The sequence below is a fragment of the Etheostoma cragini genome, chromosome 15, assembly GCF_013103735.1.
Source record: "Etheostoma cragini isolate CJK2018 chromosome 15, CSU_Ecrag_1.0, whole genome shotgun sequence".
Lineage (NCBI taxonomy): Eukaryota > Metazoa > Chordata > Actinopteri > Perciformes > Percidae > Etheostoma > Etheostoma cragini.
In genome coordinates, this window is record NC_048421.1 from 23,221,181 (window position 1) to 23,233,268 (window position 12,088).

The window sequence follows — 12,088 nt, forward strand, 5'->3', positions numbered from 1 at the left end:
TCATCCTCAGCAGGCCTACTATATGTCCCTAGTGTGACCATCACAACCCTGGGGGAGAGGGCTTACTCATCCTCGGCAGGCCTACTTTGTGTCCCTAGTGTGACCATCAGCACCCTGGGAGAGAGGGCTTACTCATCCTCAGCAGGCCTACTGTTTGTCCCTAGTGTGACCATCAGCACCCGGGGGAGAGGGCATCCTCATCCTCAGCAGGCCTACTGTGTGTCCCTAGTGTGACCATCAGCATCCTGGGAGAGAGGGCTTCCTCATCCTCAGCAAGCCTACTGTGTGTGCCTAGTGTGACCATCAGCACCAAGGGTGAGAGGGCTTACTCATCCTTAGCAGGCCTTCTGTGTGTCCCTAGTTTGACCATCAGCACCCTGGGGCAGAGGGCTTCCTCATCCTCAGCAAGCCTACTGTGTGTCCCTAGTGTGACCATCAACACCCTGGGGAAGAGGGCTTACTCATCCTCAGCAGGCCTACTGTGTGTCCCTAGTGTGACCATAAGCACCCCGGGAGAGAGGGCTTACTCATCCTCAGCAAGCCTACTGCATGTCCCTAGTGTGACCATCAGCACCCTGGGGGAGAGGGCTTTCAGCTACACGTCCCCCAAGCTGTGGAATTCATTGCCAGATCACATCAGAAAACTCAACTACGAACTTTAAAAACTTAAGACTTAAAACATCTCTCTTCACAATGGCTTCTGGACTGACTGACTGACTTTTATTTTGATGACTTTTGTTGACTTAGATGACTCTTTGTTGAGGTCCCAGATCTTTAGTCTTTCTTGCATTAACAATTGACACATAGTGTACACCAACACACTTGTTCTGTTTTGGTAAGTAGAAATGAAAAAATGAAATCATTATTGAAATAATGCTGATTTAGATCAGGAGCAAAATAACCTAACACCCCTTTTTCGTTGCTTTGGTCTTTGCCTGTTTATTTTGTCATCTTTTAAAGAGACCATTGGCTTTACGTAGATAAAACTCTTACAAGAGAGACAAAAGTACTCCATTCAGGTATGAAACAGCCCTGACAACCATTACCGATAAGATAAGGCAGCCTTTCTGTAGCAAAACAATCTGCAAAGGCCTTGCCATAGCACTTGCTACTGCTCATTAAGCTCATATCTTCCATGATCCTGAAAAAAATACTGAACATGCTTCTTTTTAATTGAGTCTTATGGTTCATACGCTATAAAAACTTGCATTGTTAGCTATATATTTAACCCTTGTGTTATCCTTGGGGCAAAATTTGACCCGTTTTTAAATCAGAAGTTTCTTACCGCAAAACCAAAATGCCCAAAAATGCCATAAATGCGATGGTGTTTAAATGTAATGATTACTTTTATTGAATTTGGGCAGTTTTATACATTTCATAGCATTTTAAAAATAATTTGAAATGGTTTTAAAACAGAATCCTGACTATGCTTTTTTTTTTAATAGATATGTCAAATAAATTAGGTTCATTGACCATGTATGGAAAAATGTTTGACAAAAATGTTTTAAAAAGCATCAAAAGCATATAAAAAGATGCCAAAACCGCTGGAAATTTGGACCCTTATCTTGTCCTCTGGGTTATATTTGACCCGTTTTTAAAGTTTTTTTTATATCAGAAGAACCAAAATGCCCCAAAATAACATGGATGCATGAATGGTCTTTGGTGAATTTAATGATTACTTTCAGTAAATTTGGGCTATTTTATTCAGTTTCATAGCATTTGAAAAAAAAGTTTAAATGGTTTCAAAACAGAATCCTTAATATAGTTTTTTTTTTAAACTAGGTACAATGTCATATAAATTAGGTTAATTGACCGTGTATGGAAAGTTTGACAAATACGTTTTAAAAAGTGTCAAAAGCATTAAAAAAAAATGCCAAAACCGCTGGAAATTTGGACACGGAAGGACAACAACTTCATGGTTGACAGGAAGACTACATAAGGGTTAATTCCACCAACTGCACTCCCCAATCTCCACACGCTTGATCGCCTCCATACTGTCCCCCTCCCCCACCCCATGCTCGTCTTCAGTTGCCGTGCATAAGCTCTTCTGCAGCGCTGACATCTCCTCACTTAAACTTAATTGAATTTGTCTGTGCTTGCTAACGGCAGTCCAAATGACACATTAATCCCGCCAGTAAAAGGTGATGAATGTCTTCATGGCTTGGCAGCCCAGTCCATGTTAGTTATTATATTTCTAATTTGGCGGATACCACCTCACCCCGCACTCCCTGGTAATGAAATAATTAGTCATTTTGATAATTAAATCCCTCATGATGCCGCAGCCGCAGGGAAGAAGCGAGGAAGGAGAGAAGTGAACGAGAAAGCTGTGTGGACTGGAGGGAAAGACTTCCAAAGTTACTGGTTAGCTACAATCAACACCCTCAAACTGAACAACTGTTTCTTCAAGAAAGGTTAAAAGTGTCAAATACAATTTGCCATACACTTCTACTGCCTTCCATATGCAGCTGCTAAAAACATTAATTTTTTAATAGAATTTATATTTCTTAGTTTGGGCTTTTATTTCTATTGCTATGATATTGTAAATGTCTTCATCGCCGACAATACATGTGAAATGTGCCACAAATTGGCTGAGGCAAGGCAAGGCAGCTTTATTTGTACTTTTATTTCAGCAACAAGGCAATTCAAAGTGCTTTACACAAAAAAAGTTAACATCGAAAAGAAAGGTCTTCAGCCTTAAATTAAAAGAACTGAGAGTAGCAGCGGATCTTCAGTTTTCTGGAGGTTTGTTCCAGACATGAGGAGCATAGAAACTGAACGCTGCTAATGTAGTGTACATAGGGTTAGGGTTAGGGTTAATAACATAATATGAAATGTACAGAGTCTTTGGGGATTATACTCCATCGAGGTAGAGAAGCCAGAACTATACCCCGTGATGGAGCCTAGACACTGGTGATGGTGGAGAAGGAACCAAGAGACCGAGCAAAGGCGCTTTCTGCTGAAAAGGGACTCGGGTCGCAGTGGTAGGACGATGTCCGGAGGTTTGCGCTGAGCTCCATTAGCTCCAGTTTGCCATAATGCTTATTTCCTCTTTGAGGATTAAGGATTGAAAAGCAGGGAGGGATCTTTGAGGAGACATGAACGAGGATACATTTGCAAAAGACCTTAAGCAGACCAACACATCCTTTTAGTAGAAATCTGTCCCCCCTGGATTTTTCCAGGCGCAGACCCGTCATGTTCTGGCTGATGTGTGTTTTTTGCCATGCGCCACGCACCATGCCACACCGGGAGCAGATCATGCCTGCCCGATTGCAGATGTAGTTTCAGTCATTTTTCTAGGAGATTTGTGATCCTACCATAAAAGTAAATGGGTTACATAGTTCAATGGTTTCTTCCATTTAGTCCAGTTATGAGTGACATGGATCAAAATGAGCTACTTTTACTTCGTCGGCCATGTGATCTAATCTGTCATGTTCGCACACAAGTTGCGGAGCGTCCGCATAGGCCCGCGCGCTGCAACTAAAGTTTCCGATCCTCTTCTATTATTTAGCGTATGTGTCAAGCCAGGTCGTATGTGTGAAGCCAGGCAGGTAATCACATGCAGCCTGATCATTTACTTTAACAGTGATTTATGGCGAGTGATGACGTCTTACAGCGAGACACGCGCTCAGGCACACAGAGAGAGAGACCAACGGATGGACAAAGAGACACACACACAGCCACATATTGGCTACAATTACCACAGTTTTCTCCTGTCTCTTTCTATTGGAGAGAGAGAGAGAGAGAGCGAGAGAGAGAGTTTTAAAAATGAACTGGATTCTCTAGTCCTAGTCGTTCTACGTCCTGCCTGGCCAAACCAAGGCTACAATCATTAACGAACACAAACATAATCAGGAAAACTAAGTTTAAAAAACTGATGTCCGTTTGAAAAAAAGAAATCTGGTAAAATGTCTGGTAAAATCTGGTAAATGTCCCATGTCAATGTTTTTCGTCTTTGTCAATGGCTTTCATAGAGCAAAAAACGTATTTGACATGTAGACTTCTCTTTATTAATCCTTTTGGGATGACTCTCGCAAGGAAATGGAGATTTCCAGCAGCAGTTTTCAACCAGAAGAATGCAGTATAAAGGAAAAAATAGCTAGACCATAGACCTGTTGTATACAGTCTATGCCATAGTTTCCAACTAGGGACCACGGAAATTTCAATATTCCATGTCCAAGTACACATAATATAGTCTTTGCCCCTCCCCTGGCATCATGGCGGTACCAAAAGTCGGAAGAAAGAGTCCTGTTTGATTATGATTGTGTCAGATAAGAGCAAGTGTCTTGCACTGGAAGGTGGTGAAACACGTGGACGGGGGAAACATCCCACGCATTTGAAAGTCCATTTGAGAAGTTTTTAGATTTTGTTTATTTTCTGGTTAACCATGTGGTTAAAAACTGTTCTTTACTAAAAAAAAAAAAAAGCTCTTTACTAACTGTAGGTCTGTGCTGATGGGGGAACATGCAGAGAGACTAGGTCTAATTTCTCCTAAAACGTGTGTCCTCGTTTCGTCTCTCCTCACATATTTTCCTGCATATCACCTCGTGTCTTCAGTGGGAGGGACTAAGTTGCAGAGAATAGAGGGAGGGAAACCTGGACGCAATGAAGGTAATTGGGATGTACCCTCTGTTTTTTTCTAGTTCCACTAGTCTTACAATAGACGCCAACTAGCGTATCTTTTTGGCATTAAAAAAACCTTTCCACACCATTCTCTGACCTAATGCACCTTAACTGTCCCTGAATCCAACTATAGCCGCCATATGCTTTATGTCTAGTTCCACTAATCTTGCAAATATCCCCCAAATAAGCACCTCTGGAATCAGAAACCCTGTCCCTTGAAATGCCTTACCAAAGAAAATAACATTTCAATATGAATTTGACTGTGTGTGTAAGATTGCAGGCCAATCTGTAGGGTCATAAAGTGGGCACAACTGGTGGTGTGTTGAGTTGGGTCTCGACAGTGTGTGTACCACCTGCACCCACACCCCTCCTAAGCCAGAACCACCGTTTGGCTAACATCGGTCTCTAAGACCCATGTTTCCTATGCTAGCAAAAGGCCTCTCCATGTCAGTCATTGAAGCAGCATTACCGTCAAATGATGGGACATAGCCAACATCACCGTGCAACCAGTCAAAGTCAATCAAATCAATGCCTACATTGTTAGATATAAGAGATAACGATAGATGTAATACCTAAAAGAAACACTGGAATTCTGTGCAAATTCATTACAGTGCAATATTTAATACTCAGGACTTTTGATACACCCGACTTGCATAATGTGTATATACAGAACCTTTATCTTTCTTACCATTTTAAAAACTGTATGCTCTCAGGAACTGTGCAGCACGCCCCCCCTCTTTTTTTGTTCTTATCTTCTTCTTCCGCACTACTTTTTATATTTTTATATTTCGTGTTGACACTGTAAAGGGCTTGCTTCAATCTCATTGCACAGGTAATGCACTTGTGTATAATGGCAATAAAGGCTTTCTATTCTATAGATTGGGAAACCTTTGAGGCTCTCCTTAATATTGAAGATTTTCTAGATTAAGACATATAAAATGTTCCAAAAGAGACTGTTTGGCCAGTTAGAACTCCACTCCTGCTCTGAAAAGCTTGAGAAATAGCTCGGTTAAAAAAAAAAAAGATCTGGACACACACAACTTTAAACTGTACATTTCACAGCAACAAACCAAGCACATTTTGTAATATATGTAAAATGAATGTTGCTCAAATCTCCATCTCCACCCAGTGAAAACCAGCATGATCCATCCACAAGATTGAGCCCATCCTGGTTGCCATTCTGCTTAAAACCACCGTTGGAGTTGATTTCTTTGATTCATCTTTTACTCCACTTGTTCATGGTTGTATTGACTGGATTTCTTTCATATAGCAGTTGGCATGTTCCCCTGGCATGAAGCGTCTAGCTGTGCTTGCTGCATGACGGTTGCGCCTGTCATTGGTCTTTTCATCTACCATGGGTTTGCACCGGAATGACGGTAACGTTGAAACTCTAGTTGTAGTTTGTGCAGGACCAAGGGGGGGCTAACGAGGGTTTGTGTGTGTTTCTACGAATATGCATTTGTGTTTGTGCATTACCTTGTGTGTGTGTGTGTGTGTGTGTGTGTGTTTCAGAATGCATTCGCCCCACTGACAGATGCGAAAACCCGGAGCCATGCCGACGATGTGGGGCTCGTGCTGTCCTCTCTCCAGGCTAGTATATACCGGGGAGGCTACAGCCGCTTTGCACCCTATTAGCAACACCTCCGACCTATTCTCAACCTTCCAACAGGACAGCAAGAAAGTGTGTGTGCGAGCAAGTGTGTGAGCGAATGAAAACAACATAGAACGAGTGATCCACGGAGAGACGTTACTGAGGCCTGGGTATTGCAATACATGCAGTTTGTGGTTCATTTCAGCATCTCCTAAGAGAGAATCACAGAAAAACGAAAAAAGCTGATATTTTTCGTCTTATACCTCAGATATTTTGTGCTGTGTATTTTGATATTGCGGGTTTTTAATTTCTAAAACCTAGATTATCAGCTGTAGAGGTTTTTCCTAGTACTAATAGAGAGTTGCTAGAGTAATGATTAGGACACACATGAAATATTTATCAGATTTCAAATTGTTAGGGCTTGTATGGAGATCTCCAGCCCTGTAACATAGGTAATAGTCACACTTGGGGTTTTTATGTTTTGTAAGAGTGTTAAAGTGACTATGCCAGTAAGTGTTTTTCTCCTCTCAACTTCCTTTGGCACCCGTTTAGCAATGATAGCTTTTTAGTTTTCCCTTTGGTTCGGGGGGCGGTAAAGAAACTGTATAAAACGTGAAAGTCTTGGAACCTAAAGAGAAGCTGAGAACGGCCATTATTGCTATGCCATCATCAGATGTCAACTTGTTTTTGTTACCTACCTTAAGGAAACTTGTGACTGAAACTTTCATATCATATGTTTATAGTCAATTCACCAAATTGAGATAATACTCCTTTCCCAAGACAAAATCCTATGTAGTGTCTGCACAGTCATGAAAACTGCATGTATTGTAGCCAAACTGCATTGAGTGCAACATGTGGTTTTCTCGTTTTGGTTTTGGAATAAAATAGCATTGCATTCAAAAAAAAATGGGCATCTAAGTTTGACTTTGTATCTCATAATTACAAAATCCCATCTCTGTTTCAAACAGGTCTAAAGACATTCTTTTGGGGTTGACTCAGATTGGCCTGTCATGCATGCTGTTTAGCCTGGAAATAGATGGAACGGTCAGCTTTGATTAGTCTGTCTGATCTGGTCTGAATATAGGATATATATAGGATATAGGATATAGGACAGCAACTTGGGACCAAGCTGTTTCTGTAGCAATGCAATCTAACTAAACCGCTAGTTGAGTAATTTTGATATTTTTTTAACCTGAACCCTATTTTCCTATGTTTTTTATGCCTAATTGGCTAGCGGGAACATTTAAAAAAAACTTGTTCCAATATTAAGCTAAACAAGCTGCAATGTAACATTAATGGGCAATTGCGCACCTTCAATTTCCATCCACTAAAGTGCTGTTTTGGCCACCGATGTCTTCTAAGTGTCGATGACATTATGGAAATGATTCCTACAGAGTAAGATTCTTTTTGTTTAACGTGAACCTTTCTTGGTTCATCTGTCGACTCTGGTCTGGTTGAAATAAACTCTTAATTCATCCATTTTCATGTGGAAAAGCTGTATGCTGGCTCTATGCACACTAAAAATGCTGATTATTTACATGGCGTAAGAGTTTGGCCGATTTCTGAGCCGTTTCTGGTAAAGCAAAAATAATCTCTCTTTATCAAAAGGTCTATCTCTGTTGGAATCCTTTGCATAATGTTAAGCACATTTGTCCTGTAGGCTTACATTGCAGCTTGATTTACAGCTCATTTCTCTCAATATTGGACCAATTACAGAGATCTTTGTTCACATTAGTCACTTAGACACCACTGAAAAATGCCTAAATTACCCTTATTGCACCAATATGACACTCCACACATCCAACACACTCACGCAACACACTCCGACAGCAAAATGTAGCTGTTGACCTTATGCAAAACCTCAATGTGCCCCTCTAACTGACAACTCACATCAGTTCATATGGCCACACTGATTGGACAGTCTAACCACTCAAGGTGAACATCTCGTAATTATAAGATACTAAGTCATAAGTCTCCAGTTTCTTTTTATCCTTTGGTGAATCCAATGTGTTTTCATGTTTGATGTTTCTATAGTTATGACAAAAAATGCAACAAGTTTCTCTAATAAGGGCATTTCTGCTTTTTCATAAGTTATCTTAATGGGGTAACGGGGTAATTAAGACACGATCGCTTTATAAAAAAAATACAGCAAGTATTAGCAGTCCCAGCTGCTCTCAGCTTCCCGAGATAGTCAAAGTGTAGTTTAGTTGACTTTGTAGGGAGACAACGGTGGGAGTCAACGCCTTATTCAGCCTGTATGCTTATTGACTGAATAATGTGGTTATGTCTTTCATCACTTTAAGCCAAAGCTTCTGACGGACATATCTGGCGTCTTAATGTGTATAGTAGAGATTCTACATAGATAGATATGAGATGAGTAAAAAGAATTGCAATGGCAACCAAACTGTTCAACCATTTCATATGAAAACATAGATCACGTGAATACATGAAAATACAAAAGATTTGGTAATATTGCAGAATTTTAAGGAAACAGTCCGGATCCTGGCGAAGAATGTCCAACTTTATCACAGAATTCTAACTTAAGATCCGAAGGTTTTGTGGCACTAATCTTCTTCCGCATCCAGACATAGATGTTTTTTTTATATAAACTTCCAATATATTCATTGGTATAACTGATGATTTTTATATTACAGGAGAGATTTAAAAAATATATATATAGCAGCGGCCAAAGCCGCTGTGTCTATTTTATCTCTTTGTTAATTTTGTTTTTCCTTGTTTTTTTGTTTTCATTATTAAAATTGAAGGGGGGGGGGTAAAGTACAGTATAATAATCCAACAATGTATTATATTTGAACAGTGCAGTAAAGATGTTCTCTTATATAAAATACACAATAGTATGATGTTTTAGATTTAGAAGAGTAGAAGAGTTGTTAGGGCGAGCTCTCTCAATTTCTATCAAATCATATTCAGATTTTTATTAACTCTTTACAACTAATGTAATCACAATGTAGATACTGTCATTCGTCCATGTTGTTTTTTTCTCAATTGTACCATTTTGCACATTTTCATTTTCAGATAAAAGCTTAGACATATCAGTGCTGTAGTTGTGATTTTTATTTTTTTATTTTTTACATCCGTTCTGTATTTTCTGATCCCTTCTCTTTCCTCGTGTAACACCCTTTCTGTTATTTTGAACCTTTACTAAAACTAACTGTTTGAATATTATAATACTAAAGAAATACATGATTTGTGAACAAGCTAATCTACAGTATGATGTAAATAGAACTTAATGGAATACATTTTGCAGTGTATTTGAAAAGCACTACACGGGCAACAGGAGCTCTGCTACGGCTGCGTTGCAAGCCAGCCTAAGGGCCGCTTCCTGGGCCACATTCTGTTTACAGCTAATCCCAATTAGTGGTGTTGTTACATATCTCCCTTTTTGTATTTATAACTAATTAGATAGGGACAACTCTCAAATGCATCACATTAAAAAAAAAAAAACTAAAAAAAAAAACTAAGGCAGCAGTAAGAGCTCCGGGGCCGCTCTGTGTCCGTGTGTGTCCACCCGAAACTGGACAACTTGTAGTCCCCCACTATGCTGAATGTCTGACTCCGCAACTACTTTATACAAGCTCCGCTTCCAGTAGGTGTTGTGGTTCAAAACGAGGCTTCCTACCTTAGTCATTGTATGTGCATGTAGTATGGTTCTTCCACAAATCAATAACCATCAATAAAGTTTTGTTTTCTCAAGATTGCTCTCGTCGGTTTCCTCTTTTGAAAGTGAAGAGATCTTCAAGCACATGATCGCAAGCATGATAGCCCCATTGCATTTAGGCTAGTCCATTTCCAGGAAAAACCCTGACATAGAGTGTGGCCCACTCCAGATGTGGTGCTGTGCGGTGTATTTAGCCTTCTGCATAACTCTTATGCATAAAGTATGAGAGCTGCAGGGAGGGTTGGTTGAGTTTTATGGTTGTGCTGTAATGGCAACGTAAGTATAATCAATGGGGACTGTAGCTGTGTTTCCATCCACATATTTCTATCCGAATTAAGTGATATTGAATGAAAAATGCCTACTAGAAACAGTCAAATTCAATGGAATTTCATGAATATCTACTCAAAGGAAATACGTTTGGTCTCATCGGATTTCTCCGATGTACGATATACGTCGTATTCCATAAACGCTGATGTTGACGTTATTTGCTAAAAAAAATAATGACCTACGATTTAGTTTTAGGTAATTTTATGGTTGCAACCCACCACAAAACAAAGAGTTGTACTTCATATCCCCCAGTATTTCCTCTCTGTCTGCACACATGGCAGATGTCAATAAAGACAGATGGACGTGGACGGACGAGGAGACGAGAGACTTTCTGGATCCAATTGATCAGGAACTGGTGAAGGAAATGGCCGATAAAGGTTAGGACAAGCCGTTAGGACGACGTCCTGCCGAGTCAATGGAAGACTCTCAGACAGAGAGACATGTCTCATAAAAAAGTCTCGCAGCGGTGCCGGATGGGACAATAAGTTGCATCTGCATCGCCATAGCGACGCGTTGACAGAGTCATTGTTTTCTTATTATAGCTTGATATGTTGCTATCAGCCGGAACGTAAGCACTATTACAACTTGTCCCTTATAGATCATGTGTTGGTAGACGGGATCCATTTTGTCTGGAAACACTGTGTTTGTAGACATCACTCACACCAGTATATCCTAACTAGTTCTAGGGGTGATATACTGGTGTTAGTGATGTCTGCAGTATACTGATGGTAGTGTGATGGTGAATGAAGGAGGACCCAAAAGCGGAGGACAGCAGAGGTTCAAAAAAAGATTTATGGTAAGAAAAACAGAGTCCAAGCAAAAATACCAAAACAAGGAGGCAGGAAAATCTTTTAACCCCTGTGTTGTTGTCCAGTCAACCATGAACTTGTCCTTCCAGATCAAAAATGATTTTTTTTTAGTTTTAGGCTTATTCTTGGAATTCACGGTCAACAAACCTCATTTATCAAATTATGTGTAAGTTTATAGTTAAAAATGCAGAATTTATCAATTATTCTGACTAATATTTAAGATCAGAGGATGTCAATGTTGTGTCAAAGTTTAGTCCGGATGCTGTTAAAAAAAACAATTCAAATGCTATAAGATAAAAAAAAAAAAAAAAATTAAATAAATAATAATAAATAAATAATTAAATTAAATAAAAGCAATGTTGTATGGAATCATCCATGTTATTTTAGGGCAATTTAGTTGAAAGAAATCTAATATTTATGATGTAAAACACATTAAAACGAGTCAATTTGACCCGAGGATAAAACAAGGGTTAAAGTCAGTGTGTTATGAAACACACTTCCCCCAACTGTAAGTGAGCGTCCCACTTTGGCCTCGCTGAGCTAACCAAACGTGTAAGCACCGCTAACTTGTGTTTACATTTTTCTCCTAATTAATTGTCCTGCTTTTTCTTTTTTTTCTCTTCTTTTAATTTAGTTTCTTCTTGTTTTTACATACTAAATGCTACTATCCTGTTGTGGTTTGGGGTTTTTGTTTGGATGTGTGTTTTTCCTTTCTTTGGCCTCCTTGTCTTTTTGTCTGCTTTCCCCGTGGTCCTGTGTTCCTGGCCTTGTCTTGTTCCCCCGTGTCTTTGTTCTACTCTCTGTTTTATTTTGATAGTCAGCTTCCTGTCTTGTCTTGCCTTGTCTTGTTTAGCTTCTCTTTGGCTTGTCTGATTCTCCAGCCCCGCCCTAATGTGATTCACCTGATGTCTCACCTGTTCCCCATTACCTTGTTATCTCTTGTATTTAACCCCTGTTCCCCCCCTCTTGTCTTGTGTCAGATTGTCCCGCCAGCTTTGCCAGTCAACGGGATATGTTGTTTTTCTATTTCACCTGCCTTCCCGCCTGACTGAGCCTGCTGCC

General features: G+C 39.9%; 1 protein-coding gene across 16 annotated transcripts in view; it reads left to right on the plus strand.

Moving 5' to 3' along the window:
• rbfox1 (RNA binding fox-1 homolog 1) overlaps nt 1-9,927 on the plus strand; it is a 257,014-nt gene extending 247,087 nt beyond the window's left edge. For 6 of the 16 annotated variants that reach the window (XM_034894247.1, XM_034894248.1, XM_034894244.1 and 3 more), the window contains one exon: nt 6,155-9,927. In XM_034894247.1, coding sequence (XP_034750138.1) covers nt 6,155-6,325 — 171 coding nt within the window. In that variant the 3' untranslated portion in view covers nt 6,326-9,927. Of the gene's footprint in view, nt 1-4,554; nt 4,609-5,890; nt 5,997-6,132 lie in introns of those variants that run through there. The other 10 variants (XM_034894257.1, XM_034894245.1, XM_034894249.1 and 7 more) reach the window with 7 other exon arrangements.
• Nucleotides 9,928-12,088: the final 2,161 nt, after the last annotated feature.